Here is a 16,560-nt window from a genome sequence, read left to right as displayed (position 1 = left end):
CCTCTCAGGGCTGTCAATCTGAAAATTTTAATGTATAAGTCGCACCAGAGTATAAGTTACAGGAAACACCCAAACCATGAGAAAATAAAAAATAAAAATGAAGAAAAATACGGTAATCCCTGAAGAATCTACTTGGTTAGTAGTGAAACATCGGCTGCAGTAAGCCCAGTTAGTTTTGATTAACTTTGTGATATACTACTGATAGAGACTTACAAAAACAGACTAATGTGACTGTGATTTATTTTATATTAATACCAGAAAAAAAAACAAAAAAAACATGTATATGTAAACTTAAATCTTTATACCACTGCGTTGACAAAGCTGTATTTTTTCTTTTTTACTGTGACAAAATTTAGATTCAAAACAGGATGAAAACTAAATCTCTATGCGTATAAATATTTCTGTTGTGTACACATAAGCCTTTTTCTACAGTTTTAATATGAAAGATGTTGTCCATATAAAACTATAGAGGATACTAGGGGATGGGACAAGACGCAATTTTCACAAGACGAGACAAACCCCGAGATTAGGTTTACGAGAATGAAGTTTTGACATAATTTGTATAAGTAGTGCAATTGATTTCACAATTTTTATTTTATGTAATACTTTAGCAGTCATTTTACTACTGCTTTTTGGAACTACAGCTTCTCAAATTGTACAACTCCCCAGCTCTTAATTCTTTTTTAGTCCAAGCCAAAGGTAAAATCAGGGAGAAAAAAAAAATCTCTCAAGATAATTTTTTTCCATCTTGTGGCAATTTTGTCTCACCAGATCTTGTGGTATGAGATCTTGTCCCATCCCCAGAGGATACTATTTTTACATCCCAATCCAAATAACTTTAAGACATTCTGGGGCAAACAGCAAGTCTCCACTGTGATACAATTACATTTTATATCATCTGACAAAACTGTCACAAATACATGTTTCATTCAGTTCAACTCATATCATACGGGGAACACAAGTGAATCCATGCATACATACTTGAAAATAACTAAATGCAAATTTAACTCTACTGACAAATAAATTAGCATTCAAACTTTTGGTTTTAAAATGGTTTCAAAAGTGGTATGAAATATATAAGTTAAAGAGAGGTCGAGTATAGCAGGCAGAATCTTTATGATTCTTGTTAAAAATCAGGTAGATAAGCTTTAACCACAGATGGCAGCTCCAAACTTCTGTATTTGATTCGTCAGCAGCAGACTCCAACACACAACTCTGGGCTCTTTAAAACATCTCATGAACACAAACAATAATCTTTTTTAAATACATTTCAGTCACACTCTGTTCTGTGAGTTGTCATGTGTCTTTTCAAGTGACTCTTTTGCACAAACCCTTCATAACAGATGCAACAGCTGAAAGGTCTTTCACCTGTGTGCGTTCTCACATGTTTACTTAGATTATTCTTTTCAGAAAAGGTCTTCTCACACATTGAACAGCTGTAAGGTCTTTGCCCTGTGTGAGTTCTCACATGTGCGTCTAAATTACACTTTTGAGAAAATGACTTCTCACATATTGAACAGCTGTAAGGTTTTTCCCCGGTGTGTTTTTGTCTATGTATATTCAGTGTATTCTTCTGAGCAAAGGTTTGCTTACATATTGAACAGCTGTAAGGTCTTTCACCTGTGTGTAATCTGATATGCACATCAAGATTATACTTTTGAGAAAATGTTTTTTTACATATTAAACAGCTGAAAGGTTTCTCTCCTGTGTGAACTCTAATGTGTCTTTGTAATTTCTGCATAGTCCCAAACCTCTTTTGACACATAGGGCATTCATATTTCTTCTCGTCAGCTCCTTCTGCTGTTCCTGACATGTCTCCATTGTTCACAGTGGCACTGGTCTCTGGTGCAGACTTGTACTTGGGGTATAGACCTGAGTTTTGTGCAGCGGAGCTTCTAGCTCTGATCTGGACTTGGTTGTCGTGGTCTCCATCAGTGTCTGTCTCCATCTGTGCAGCTGAACAGCTGAACCGAGCTTTCCAGTCTTTATCATTGTCAGTGTCAGAGGAGTGAAAATGTGTCTCTGTGCTGATGTCCTCTCCCTGTGTTTCTTCTCTGAGCTCAGTTTGTCTTTGTTGAAGCAGTGAGGACTCTTCTGTCTTCACACAAACAGCACTGGAGTCTGGGACACCCACAGGGACCTAGGGAGAAGAAGATTGACAAAATTAATATTTTGATTTTCCTGAAAACAATAATCACAATATTTCTTCATTTCAAATCAGAAATGTGCTAAAAGTTTCTGTAGTTTTCTTGGTTGAGGTGTATTAAATACATAACAATATTTCTAGCAACCTCAAGATGATAAATGCACAGATGAGGGAATTCCAAATACTACCGTCACTGTAACAAAAATCAGCCATGTCCAAGCACTGCAAGAGACAAATCCACATCATGATCTGAAACATTCCCAGAGCCATCTGTGCTTAAGGAAACAAACTCCAACTGGATCAGCGAGGCCATCGAGATCCGAAAACCAGATGCAAGGAGCAGAAATTTGGAGTGTACACTTTATTACACACATAGACTGTATAAAAAAGTGGATTAAGCGAGTGTGATGTGTTCAACATGGCTCAAACGAAGCTTGTGATACTACAGGGGCGAATTTGGAGCCAGTTTCAAGTAGATTTTTTAAAATGGACAAACAGTGAAAACAAAAACCCACCAGGATCACGTAGAGCAGGTTAAAATGGACAATTTAAGACCAAAATGATGAGAGGGGGGCAACAATATTCTAATCTAAGTCAATGAGAGCCAGGGTCAGTAGGTCAGGGTGTAAACAGGCTTACAGATGTATGATCCTTTTTATAGGAAGGGAGCTGAAAACCCCCACCTCTGGTACATAGAAATAAAATATGCCTATAGAGAGCATTATCTACAATGCATCTGGTCACATTTTTTGACTAACAATCTAAATTTGATGTGAATACTGCATCTGTTGTCAAACGTGGCCAGCAGAGACCACACCTTTTGAGGAAGTTTTGTGTCACTTTTATCTGTCCTATATGAAAGAGCCTGTGTATATAGTGTCCTTCCTCTTTGTAAAAGACAAGAACAGTCTTAATTCTATTGCTGATATCTGTTCTAAAATCACAGCAGGGCAGGCAGCTCAGAGACTTAACCTGTCTCACATCCGATTGATAGATGTGTCACTCTGAATTGAGTTACACTGACATTATCGATCTGGAAGGGCTCTCACTGAAAGAGATTGGGAAACATGGAGCATCATGACGACTACTTGAATCTTACTGGTCGAAGTGTCACAACAGAGGAACAAGCCAAAACATTTAACTTATTAAATCCATTTGTGGGAAAAGCACTCACATCTTCCCTGTCCACAAATGCCCAAAGCTCTAACCTTCTACATGTTTTTCACAAACTAAATAGTCTGTATTGACACTACAGCGCTCCACTATTTTTCACAAAATTTCAAAATTTTTCCATGACTTTTTCATGACCTAAAGTGACTTTTCCATGAATTATGGCACCTACATGTGTAGAATTGATCAGACTTTTAGAGCCAAATAGGAAATGTTAACCCTTCCCTCTCACCTTTTAACATTTTTTAACATTCAAAATACTGTCAGTGCTTTTATTGTCGTCTCTTTTAAACAAAAAGGTGCATAAGTTCAGAAATAATCATAACAGTATAATGATTAACAAAACACTGTAGTTTAGTGAAAGAAACTAAAATTGCATCGGGATGTTTGTTTTGATTCACTCTGACTTTTGCTTCTGAACAAACCTCAATGCTGCGACGTGACTGATCAACCACCACCTGTTAGGCAATAATGCACCAACGGCACCAAAATGAATCCTTTGTGAGATTGTTCTTCCTATGCACACATTTTACAAAAAAGCCAATGTGATTCTTACTTCACAGAGTCAGATTTTAAAAAGTGAATTCTCTTTACTGCCCTCATGTTGTCACTATGTTGTCCCCTATTAAAAAACAAACAGGTATTTGAAATCTTTTGTTCCTACTGCCATTTACGTTTCATCCATATACATGAAATGCCTTTTTATTGTTGTTTTAATTTATTCAGGAGTGCTCCATGTGGTGAATGTTTGGTGTCACTGTGTTTTTTTAACTTCTCAAACCAATTGTCCCTGGGATCAGAATAACATAAGACAATTTTATCCAATGTATGACAGTTAAATGTTTGTGAGAATGAATAGTAGAAACGATTAAAAATAGACCAATCACACTGCTCCTCATATGTCCAGGCCATATGGTCCAGACCCCACCCCTCCATTCCTCTCACGCTGCCCTTTAGTCCTCCAGGCACTGCCCAGTTTAGCAGCTTTGTGTGAAATGTGGATGAGTTTAAGAAATCAGCAGTGCTAAAAGAAAGCAGCCCATTTTATACTAACTGTATGAGTATGAATTCTTATGTCTGTGGTTGTGTTAAAGGTGCAATGTGTAACTTTTCTGGTGCAGGGTCCGTCAAATGCTCGCGAGATCAAGTTACAGGTCAGATCTGTGGAGAGGCGACCCCGCTCACAGTCAGAACACCTGTTTTTCTAGGTATGTTTGAGCAATAAAACCACCCGTAATTGAATAAATGTACATGTAAATGTAAATGTCAAGTAGAGCGGTTTAATGTCACACTGTGGAACATTCCAGCAGTGACATATCCACAGCACAAGCAGGTGAGAGGCCAGAAAGTTAAGCAAAAAATTACACAGTGCACTAGGGCTTGGTATCATTAAAAAGCTGCCGATACGATACAAACCTCGATACAGTGAGCTTTCGATTTGATATAGTTCAATAAAAAATAAAGGCTAAACCACAGCCGTGATACTAAAAGTCTTTATTAAACCACTTCTTGTGTAAAGTTCATATGTTACACAAACATTTTAATCATCAAAACAGTGAAAATGTCAAATGTGATGCATAAATGAGTTTCCTTCCTCTAAACAATCAACAAAACTGTAGCTCTGAAACTAAATAATTTAGGAAAATATGTCTAAAAACACTCTTGGGGATATATATATCGATACAGCAGCCCATGATATTAATACTGTATCACATTAAACGATACGATATATCGATATTTCAATATTTTTGCACATCCCTACAGTGCACCCTTAAAAGAACTGAATGCACTTGACCACTCCTCATAAAATCCAGATAAATAAATATATGAAATGTTGATACAGAAGCCTTTTGGCCTATTTTACCCATTTGGACAGGCCTCTACACACCCACCTGTACAAGAAGCGTGTGTTCCTCCTGTTTGACGCTCGGCTCATCTGGCTCCTCTTTAATCCGTGGAGTCTGTGGAGGGTCCTGGTTCAGACCGGGACCAGGACTCCTCGACAGGCTCAGCACCGAGTCCAGGAGCTCCTGTTTCCTCTGGTTCTCCTCTTTGGAGCGACACACTTCCTCTTCATACTCCGCTATCGTTCTTTCAAACAGCGCAAAGATCTCTTCAGCAGCCGCAGTCAACCGCTCAGTCACCAAAGCTCTCAGTGTTTGGCTTTTGGACATTTTGACAAACTGTTTTTAGCTTTAGCTCCGAGTCCGAGCTTACAGCGCACACGAGGGAGGCTGCGCTTTATACTCCAGTTTATCCTTACCAATCACTTCCGGTCGAGAGCTTCCGTTTAAACCAATTTATTTATTTTTAATGGCAGGTGTGGAATGTGGATATACATACATAATTTAAAACCAAAAAAAAAAAAAAAAAAAAAAAAAAAAAAAAATCAAAAATCAAAATTAAAATTTACGTCCATGTAAACTTAAACTGAGGCAGATAATACGTACAAAGAAATTAATACAAGAAACTGAGGAAGTGGTTAAAAATTAAAAATACAATCCCAATTCTTCTGTAATATTGAGTGTTTTGATAGATTTAATGTTAGAAATACTGTTTAGTGTTCGAAAATAATTATTGATTCCGTTTAAACTACGATACCCAGCATGCAACATCCGTAGACGTCATCACAACAGGAAGTAGCCGAGGCGGGGTTCTATGGATTGAGGCGATTTTAGCTCCAGTATGTTATGACAGTGGACAGAGGGAAACACACATTATAAATCAAAACCTACTTCCTTTTTTAATGCGTGGCAATGGACCACACTCCAAACTCGTCCTGTCGCTTCTAAAAACTAAACTAAAAAGCGTCCGGAAGCTGCCAACATTCGCTGGATTCGCACCTTTCTCCATCCCGCGGTGCAGCCCAGTCCTGGAACCGGGTGGTTGGCTCACCTCCTCGGCCTGGATTATGCCCATGTTTCGCCTATGATGGAGCGGGCCATGGAGCAGCTCAACGTACAGCTGAACCGCCTGACACGCTCCCTGCGCCGGGCGAGGACCGTAGAGCTCCCGGAAGGTGAGTCTGGATGGATCTGGCTTTTTATAAACTTGACAATAATGCTTAATTCTTCTAAATAAATTAAGGTGATCAAATATGCACATATTTCCCCGGGACAATCCCAGTTTTGAGCCCTGTGTTCCCTGTCCCAGTGGATTTAGCTAAAACCAGTGATTTGTCCCAGTTTTATACAAGAAATGTCCAAAGTGTCTTTACTTTTAACCAATTTGATCCCAGTAACAGTAAAGAGATTCATACATTGTCATTTGTTTAGGTAAAATACAGAAAAAACTGCTTAAAAATGACCATGTGTCCCCTGTTCCAGTGGATTTGTCCCAGTTTTATACAAGAAATGTCTCTATTTTTGACCAATTTGATCCCAGTAACAGTAAACATTGTCATTCGTTTAGATAAAATACAGAAAAGCTGCTTAAAAATGGCCATGTGTCCCCTGTCCCAGTGGATTTATCTAAACCAGTGACTAGTCCCAGTTTTATACAAGAAATGTCCCTAGTCTCTCTATTTTTAACCAATTTGATACCTGCAAAGGGTAAAGAAAGGCATATATTGTCATTTGTTTAGGTAAAATACAGAAAAGCTGCTTAAAAATGACCAAAACATAAACAAAGTGACTCATTTTAGTCATGAATGTGCCAAATGCAGAACAATTTTCATTAATTTCTAGGGATGTAACAATAACCGAAATATCGTGATATTGTATTGTCAGAAGTCTCAGTAATATCGTGGGTCATCACAGTATATCAAATTACAAGTCTTTTTCCTTAAATTAATAGTTATGTGGTTTTTATGTCTTTCTTTGTGGTTGAATTATCTTTCTTAATCTGTAAAGCACTTGGAATTAGTTTGTTTATGAATTGTGCTGCACAGATAAACTTGCTTTGCTTTGCCATGGTGCACCACGAGCTAAAAAAAAGAGGGAACTACATAGACCTAACCTGATTCATTAGCTGGTTTCACTTCATGGAAACCTTCTGACCTCGGAGCATTAGGATTCGTTCACTTGACAGAAAGCGAGAACTTTTTTTATTTAAGCAATTGCTGCTGTTTGGTCGTGACGTATGTAATGCGCTAAATCCTTTAGGAAGAAGGACAATAACGTCTTTCCCCTTGATAAAATTCACCAAACATTCTCTTTGTTCCGGCTTTAAATCCTTGATCTCGGGAATTGCTGCTAAACACAGAATGTCGGTCTTCGTCTACATCCATCTCGACGCTTTGTTTACTGTTGTGTTGTTCCACAAAAGGGACCGGGACAGGTGCAACGAGTTTGACGTCATGGCTTCACAACTCTTCTCTGATTGGCCGGTGCTCGGTCTACAACTTCTGGGGTTCTTGTAAACCGTCTAGTGTATTCTGATTCCTGACCTAGTTGCTTGAGAGAAATGAAATTAAGCAGAGGCACTAGGTTTCACCAGCCTGGCTAACATCGACCATGATCCTTTGGTGTTTGGTGAAATAACTTATTAAGCACTTTTACATCTTAATTCTTCATATTATATCAGTACCAAAGGACGTTTCAAGGCTTTTCCAAGACTTTTAAAAGGAAAAGTAGCATATTCGCAAAATATTTGCAATAAATTTTGAACCGTTAGATGCATATCGTGAAAATATATCGAGGGATTTTGATATCGTTACATTGTTATTAATTCCACACTCGATTCACAATTTTATTATTACCTCCCACCACAAACCGGGGGTGTTCCAGTTTTTGATTTTGTAGCGTACAATAAATCTTAATGTGATATTATGGAAAATTTTAGATGTAGCTTTAACATCTCCATGGAAACAAGCATGTCGTTGACGCTTCACCAGAAATATTTGAGTAGATATACAATTTTTTGTTTTTAGATTTTTGTTTAATATTATGTTTACTATAAAGTTTATATTATGGAAATTTGAATGAATGGATGAGTTCTGTTTTAGAGTTTCATATTTGACATAAACATGGACACTCTAAAATACAAGTCTTGCCACAAATAATGAGATCACAAGAGCAGTCGCATCTCAAATTGAAAGATTTTATATAAAAGCTACAGAATTACAAGTTGACTAAGGAGTAGATACTTGCTCAAATGAGTATTTAGTTTCAGTACTGATTAAGTATCAATACTAAAGAAGTCACATTGACAGGACAGAAATGAACCTTTCCGGAATCACTTTAGAATCATCTTGAGCTTTATCAGAGCAAGTATAAGAGCACATAGACTAATATATGCCCATGGACCACTGAGAGATTACACAGATATGAAACCACATGGGAACGGAAAAGAAAACACTACGATTTAATGTTCAAAAGGACATTTTATTGTCTAGTGTTTTAATTATCAATTGTCGTGTGGTATCGGAATTGGTATTGAGTATTGAGTCTATTCCTTAGTATCTAAATGATCTTGAAACTTTTGTATTGTGACAACACTACTAAGAAGTGGGAAGAAACAGGACATCATTTATTTAATCCCACTCTTTTCCTAATTGGGAATTTAAATTGATTGTTTCCTGTTACATGTTTATAGTGGCAGTGATCGCCCACACACATTTCTCATACATAGTTTTCCAAAAAAGGTCTTCCTCAGAGATAATCAGCTTTGTGGTAATTAATTCCACACTCGATTCAGAATTTTATTATTACCTACAATAAATCTTAATGCCATATTAAGGAAAATTCCAGGTGTAGATTTAACATCTCCATGGAAACAAGCATGTGGTTGACCCTTCACCAGAAATGTTTGAGTGGATATACAATTTTATTTTTTTGTTTAATATTATGTTTATTATTAAGTTTATATTATGGAAATTTGAATGATTGGATGAGTTCTGTTTTAGAAATAATATTTGACATAAACATGGACACTCTAAAACACATGTCTTGCCACAAATAATGAGATCACAAGAGCAGTTGCATCTCAAATTGAAAGATATTTTATACAAAAACTACAGATTTACAAGTTGACTAAGGAGTAGATACTTAATCAATACTGACAACTAGGGATGGGCATTCGATGAAATTTTCTTAAACGATCGATTATCGATTAATCATTAACGTGTTTATATTAAAATGATCATCATTATTATTACTATCTGCACTAATCTGCATAAATAAATTCAACTTTACGACATATAAACCGTAACGACTCTAGAGCCACATCAATCCGTTTGACATTATAATGTGTTTAATGCAGTTTTGCGCAACTCTCACAAAAACGAAACTTAAAACCGCATCGCTAATTTGCAGAAACTAAGCGAAGATAAAACTACAGCTCTTGTGCGCTGATGCGGTCAACTTCTGTTGGATTAAAAGACATGATTCAGTGGAATACAGGTTAGTGTGACCAGATTTGCGTTTGTCAAAACCAGGACACAGTACGGAGGGAGGGAGGGAGGGAGGTGGGGACTCGTCATCGACATTGCGCGACTCTCACCTGGCAAAACTTTTTCCCACTGGACACCGAAGCATATGTGCTGCTTTATACACTGTGCACATGGACTCACACTTGTCCCGAACGCAACGGAAAGCGTGGAATTTCTTGTACAAATCATCGTTAAATACGCATTTGCGTTGCAGACTGACCGACTGTTTGTGACTCGCTCCTTCTGAGTGCAGAGAGCTACATGTACGGACCTCTGTTTGGTCACGCTACGCACAGCAACCTACATTCGGTTTGTCGATTAAAATGAACGTAATCGATGAAATTCTTAATGATCAATTATCGATTAATCATGCCCATCCCTACTGACAACGCTACTAAGAAGTGGGAATAAACAGGACATCATTTAGTTAATCCCACTCTTTTCCTAATTTGGAATTGAAATTAATTGTTTCCTGTTATGTGTTTATAGTGGCAGTGATCGCCCACACACATTTCTCATACATAGTTTTGTGGTAACTAATAACCGCAAGACTTATACTTTTATGTAAAGTCTGTAACTTTATTAACATTTTATAAAGTTATTAAAGCGTTTTGCAGAATCTTGCGTTTAAAATGTGCTTTTTGGACTTAAAACAACCATGTTATAGATTCTAGTTGGCACACAGCCTTTGAACTTTTAATACCTTTAATATCTCTTTTTAAATCTGTGAGAAAAATGAATGAAAATTTTCCTTAGAAGTGGACAGGACTGTTGAGCTCCATTCATGTAGTCAATAAACTAACCAAAAAACACTTTAAATTAGCACTTTTCACAGCTCATCGGTGTAGTTTCTTGAGATTTCTCCCTAAATGTTCTCCTGCTTGAAGATTATTTCAAAGAGCTCGACTGATGTGTTTTTTCATGGCTGATGCAGATACCACTTGGTTTGATGTGTAAATGTAGTGCTGATTTGTGACAAAGAGGGCCTTTGTCCCCATTTTTCACCTTAGTTCAGTTACATCTATCTATATCAACTAAACAGCTAAATAATAACTATCCCGGGTTTGTTTTATTTAGTCTTTGTTTAATTGATCACATTCACACAGTTACTTTAAATTCATTTTATTTGGTTATATCCCTTCATTTTTGTTTAAACTTACCACCTTACCTGTGACTCCACATGGTCTGGGAACAAAAGAGGGGGCGTGTCCTTTGGCAGCCATATTTATAGGCTCAGGGGGAGGTGTTGGCCCAGACCATGTGGAGGGAAGCCTCGGAAATGGTTCTCTTTGTTTTATCAAATGGGTTATTAGAATTTTGGTTTCAGTGTTATCTAGTTAAGTTGGAGCACTGTTCAATTTAAAAGGGGGATTAGGCTTCAGAAAATAATTTAAGGCAGCACACCAGTAAGGAAAGGAAATTGCTACAGTTTTCCCCGTAAGTTGGTGTGAACCCAGGGGGAGGGACTTCCTCTCTGGGGGGTATATAAGTAGAGGCAGTTTAATCAGTAGGTAGGTCACCATCAGTGCAGCCAGGTGCCTGTGGGTATTTTCTTTTGTTGCGTTATTTTCTGTTGCTTTTGTTTAGTTAAGCACAGTTCTTTTTTTGTAAATATGTATATAATTTTGCCCACGACTTGGAAGGATCCAATAAAGAATTTGGTTTGGTGAAGGACAACTTTGCACTGGACTCTCATTTTGACCACTTGGGCCAGCTTCCCCACATGATTTAACATTTTTTTTCACAAAATATATAATTCAAATTGATTACAAACTCATCTAGCACCGTATTTTACTACAAATTGCATAAGAGAGCTTTGTAGTCATATTTTGTGGTGTTTCCTCTTCGCACTAAATCAGACATGTCAGACTCGGGCCCAGGGGCCAAATTTGGCCCACGTTATAATTATATTTGGCACAGGAGATCATATCAAATATGTATTAGAGCTGCCTGCCGGCTACAGATAGACTATAGATTATAGAAGCATTATTTATTTAAAAATGTGTTATTATTTTACATTTTGCTTGTTCTCTATTCAATGTTTAAGCAAAACTATTATTAAACATTTATTTTAATAAGAAAAGGTTTAACATTACATATCTTGAAAGAAGAGAAAACATGCAGATGTTGTTGACATTTTTCAATAAATATTTAGTTTGGCCCATGACTTAGTCCCAGTTTTTAAATCTTAGCCCTCTGTGAATTCGAGTTTGACACCCCTGCAATAAAGTGTTCAAATTAAGCTTTATACCTCCTTTTTAGGCAGCTGGTTGGTCAAAACAAAATATCGGCCTTTGCTGGAGATTTAAAACCAATAACCAATACAATTAAAAGTACAAAACGTCTATCTCTAATTTAGGGATGCACCGATCCAATAATCAACCGATGTCCTGGTTTGACATAAATGTATTGATAACATTAGAAATATTTTTGAACTTTTATTTATACAAAGCTGTTCTGCTCTGTAACATCCATAACACATCTGGAACAGTTCTGTCTAATTTTATTTTTGTTTTAAGGAAATAATTGCTGTTTTTGGTCTCTTCCCTGGTATTGGTCAATATCGGATTTTAACAGACACTTAAAGTTATAGCATTGGTATTGGGGGAGTGCAAAAATATTGAAATACTTATATATCGTATCGTTTAGTGCGATGATACAGTATCGATATCGGGGCTGATATATCGACATATATCGCTAAGAGTATTTTTTGGTCTATCTTGCTAAATTATTTTGTTACAGCTACAATTTATTACTTGTTCAGAGGATGGAAACTCGTTTATTTGACATTTTCACTGTTTTGATGATTAAAATGGGCTTTTTCATATTAACTTTATACAAGAATTATTGTATTATTGAACCGAAAGTGTACTGTATCGAGTTATGTATCATATCAGCAACTTCTTAATGATCTCTAGCCCTAATTGGTATCAGAACTTAATAAGCTGGTGCATCCCTACTCAAGTATCTCATGTAGGTTCAAGTGATTCCCTAATTTAACACAAAATTATGACCCCTTTGAACATACTGCTGACTTCTCATTTGAAACATATGAGTATGTTTTTTGGTAAAATAATGATCTCCTTCCCTCCACAGACAATGAGACGGCCGTGTACACGCTTATGCCCATGGTTATGGCTGACCAGCACCGGTAAGTTCCTGCACGACATCCCAATATGTGATGTAATAATTTCACATTGAGGGCAGAGGTACATGAGGGGGCACTAACGGCTCCTTCTGACCCTGGCTCCGATTGGCTTACACTGAAATTTTGTCGTCCCTCTCTCCGTAACTGCAGCTGTGAGCCTTGTCATTTTGGTCTTAAAATGTTCGTATTAAACCGGTCTATGTGATACTGGTGTTTTTATTTTGCTGTTTTGTCCGTTAATATATTTCTGTTCCTAATATTGAGCTGGGTTCCAAATTCGCTTCTATAACTGCAGGCCTCATTGAGATTTATTTGACTGGAGTGGACTGTTATGAGTGACGTCACACTTGCTTCTTATACTCACTTCTTTATACAGTCTGTGGGTATAACTCTACGAGCAATTTACTTTTTTTAAATAATTAATCTTAACATGAAATCCACAAAATTATCATTATTTGTTCATTTGAGCTGTCAAGGCTTAAAGTCATTTTAACAACAATCACGTGTTTGTGATGGTAAATTTAAATGTTTGTGTGTTGAGAAGACATTGAACTTTGTGCCATATTTTAACCTGGTGAACAGGTCCAGTAAATACTGAAGTATTAACCATGAGCTGGACAAACAAAGACAACTTCTACCATACCATTGTTTCATATGTGTAACACTCTGAATTGAATTCTACATATTGTGAGTCTGGAGCGGCTCTCACTCAAAAAGATGAGAGAAAGTCTAACTCTTTTGAAAAAGTGCACTTCAGAATGATGTCACATATATGAACGGGCAGTCAGTTGAGTGTGTAGAGTCCTATAAGTATCTTGGAACACTCATTGATTCAAAATTGAGCTTTGACGATAATTGTACTTTTTATTTTGTTTATTATTGTTTTTTATTGTTTATTATTGTTTATTATTTGTTTATTATTATTTTTGTATTATTGCGTGTAAAAGAGACACAAGCGCATTCATTGTCTGAGGAACTTGTCCTTTTACCATGTAGACAGAACCATGATGACACTGTTCTGTAAAACATTTATGGAATCAGTTTTAACTTTTTCACTGGTCTCATAGTTTGGGAGCATCTCTGCTAAAAACAAGAACTCCAGGAATCAGTTGGTTAAATGGACGAGTTCGGTGATTGTTCATCCTCAGACCTACCTGGACTCTCTGTATTCAGGACAGTTACAGACGATGTCCCAGAGTATTTTATTTTCAGCTGCTTCCCTCTGGTCTGAGGCTTCCCGAGATCTAGAACGAATTGTTTTAAAAGCAGCTTCATTCCAGCTGCTATTGTACTTATGCATAAATTGTTATCTATTTAAAATTGTGTGTTTTTATATATATATTTAATATTTATTGTGTTTTTAGTCAAGCGTGATGGGTGAATTTAACTAATCGTTTATGGAACAAACCTAATCTTCACTGGAGCACTGTAACACTATTTTGTAATTGTGTTTTTATACCTGTTTATTGCACATATTGTAGATAAATGAAATGTGAAATGTGTGACCTGCCTCAAATCTGCAAAACAAATTTATCTAGGGGTACAAATAAAACAACCTAACCTAACATTCAGGTAAACACTTGAATCTAAATGGGCGCCTGGTCACAACAGCATAACAAGTCGAGCAATCAAACTTTTGTTAATTCCAATTGAGAGAAAACTACAGATGTCTTTCCATCCACAAATGCACAAAGCACTTCCCTCTGCACATTTTTAAATTAAAATATTCAGTTTTTCTGATGAATTATGTCTAAATATGCCCGGGAGTTTCGCCATGTTTAGTTAATTTGGGTGCTTCACGCTTGATGTCCACTCAAACCACAATGCTGTACTGTGATTGTTCCAATCTCCGAAACACTGTTGGCCCAGGTTCAGTCACGCCAGAGAGAGCCGGACCAGATGGATTCTCATGAGTTCCCAAAAACGGGGTGGTACTGATCCGGGGACCGTGAGATGACGTGGAACTATGACACAATTGCTATCAGTATTTTATCACTCGGATTTCCCTTTTTAGGAGAAATTCAGGTGTCCGATAGCAAACACAATCATTTTATCACAGTCATTTTCAGGAAATTATCTAAAAAAACTTAAAGAACTGAAGTAAGTACAGTTAAACCTGCATTTTTGTATCGTTGCAAATTGAAATAATTACAAATGTCATGAAAAGTTTTGGAAACCACTCATCTAAACTACTGCATTTGAAGGTTGTATCCATAATAGGCCCTATGAACATAACTATACAACAATACATTTGGAGTTTTTGGATTTTGATTCCATTGATCTTTGAGTTCCTTGTAGTTTTGTTGGTACTAGGAATCTCTCTTTCTCTTCTGCCCCCTACAGGTCAGTGTCGGAGCTGCTGGTCAACTCCAAGTTTGACGTGAACTACGCTTTTGGACGTGTCAAAAGAAGCCTGCTGCACATCGCTGCCAAGTACAACTGTTTTCTCTTCACAATTTTCTACAGACCAATAATATTTAATACAAATGTGGGGCAGCAAAATGAATAATGTTGTAATGCAGATTTTTGTTGTAATTTAAAATGTCAGTGGGTCTTGTCAGTAATATAAATGAGGTTCCACATTTATGTATTTACTTGGTCTTTCATCTTCCCTCCTTCTACCTTTGATAGTATCTGTGGTCAATATTTCTCAGAGTTTTACACCAGCCAAGTAGAAATTTGTGGAACTAAATTACATGAATACAGGAAGTAAACATAATGCATCGACAATTTAGGCACAAGTGTAACATTTTTTAGACAGTTTAAACATTCATTAAAAAAAAAAAAAGTCTAACCATTAAAATAATAAACTTCACCAGAATTTCAAAATTAGAAAACACATACACAGAGCACCCCCAGTGTGACGTCACTGCAACGTATACATCCCTTACAGTATGTGGTGCTTCTTTGTGTACATGAATTGTGATACAAATCTGTTGTGGTCTTAGCCCTAAAAAGTGGTTTCCTCCACAAATAACAAAATCTCCTGTCTTATTCTGCATAAAACAGAAACTACTTACTCTGTAGTTTACATCTGTACAAACATGTTCTGAAATATCAGTTCATTTTTCAGTCTTTTTGTATTTTCTTCTGGACATGTGTAAAATGTGAACCTTGAGAGTAAATCTATAACAATTGCAATTATTTTCCCCAGATTGTTTTCCAAATGTTATGTCTTCTTGCAGTTGTGGGTCGGTGGAGTGTCTCGTCCTCTTGTTGAAACGTGGGGCAAATCCGAACTACCAGGACATCTCTGGCTGCACCCCTCTGCACCTCGCTGCCAGGAATGGGTACGGTGTTTTTATTCTGTGCATAGGCCCAGAAATACTACATCAACTTATCGTTCAGTGTATGAAAGCTGGAACTATATATTTTGGGATTCAGTATTTATCGTGTGTACATTTTCTTTGTAATAGTGGGGGGGTTTGGGAATTTTTTTTGTTACTGACACTTTGCAGCTGGTGTCACAAACATTCTCTAGGATTATGATGCTAACTGAGTCACTTCTCCGAGCTTTATTTTAACACATCCTAACCCAGGGGTCACCAAACTTTTTTCTCTGGGGGCCGTGGTCGGGTTGGCTGCATAACAGAATAGTTTGACCCTCTTAGAAAATGGTAACACTTTATTTACATATAAGACAAACTGCACGGTCCTTGTACTCAACAAAAAATGATTGGTCGTCCACTGTTCTTTGAAAACTCAGCACTCACTTTCAAGTTTTCG

General features: G+C 37.0%; 2 protein-coding genes across 3 annotated transcripts in view; one reads left to right on the top strand and one right to left on the bottom strand.

The window, feature by feature from the left end:
- Positions 1-223: 223 nt before the first annotated feature.
- LOC129411789 (zinc finger protein 32-like) lies at positions 224-5,571 on the bottom strand. The gene is made up of 2 exons (XM_055163814.1): positions 5,209-5,571; positions 224-2,140 (listed from the first exon to the last, which is right to left on the bottom strand). The coding sequence occupies exons 1-2, from the start codon at positions 5,488-5,490 to the stop codon at positions 1,271-1,273; spliced, it is 1,152 nt and encodes a 383-aa protein (XP_055019789.1). The 5' UTR covers positions 5,491-5,571; the 3' UTR covers positions 224-1,270.
- Positions 5,572-5,964: 393 nt separating this feature from the next.
- The window catches only part of hace1 (HECT domain and ankyrin repeat containing E3 ubiquitin protein ligase 1), a 51,528-nt gene continuing 40,932 nt past the window's right edge, over positions 5,965-16,560 (top strand). For both annotated transcript variants that reach the window (XM_020923641.2, XM_020923642.2), the window contains exons 1-4: positions 5,965-6,335; positions 12,783-12,837; positions 15,178-15,267; positions 16,020-16,124. In XM_020923641.2, coding sequence (XP_020779300.1) covers positions 6,245-6,335; positions 12,783-12,837; positions 15,178-15,267; positions 16,020-16,124 — 341 coding nt within the window. In that variant the 5' untranslated portion in view covers positions 5,965-6,244. The remainder of the gene's footprint in view (positions 6,336-12,782; positions 12,838-15,177; positions 15,268-16,019; positions 16,125-16,560) is intronic.

Source organism: Boleophthalmus pectinirostris, unplaced genomic scaffold, assembly GCF_026225935.1.
Source record: "Boleophthalmus pectinirostris isolate CB_2022bp ecotype Guang Dong unplaced genomic scaffold, ASM2622593v1 HiC_scaffold_6, whole genome shotgun sequence".
NCBI classification, from domain to species: Eukaryota; Metazoa; Chordata; class Actinopteri; order Gobiiformes; family Gobiidae; genus Boleophthalmus; species Boleophthalmus pectinirostris.
This window is presented reverse-complemented; position numbering and strand designations above follow the sequence as displayed.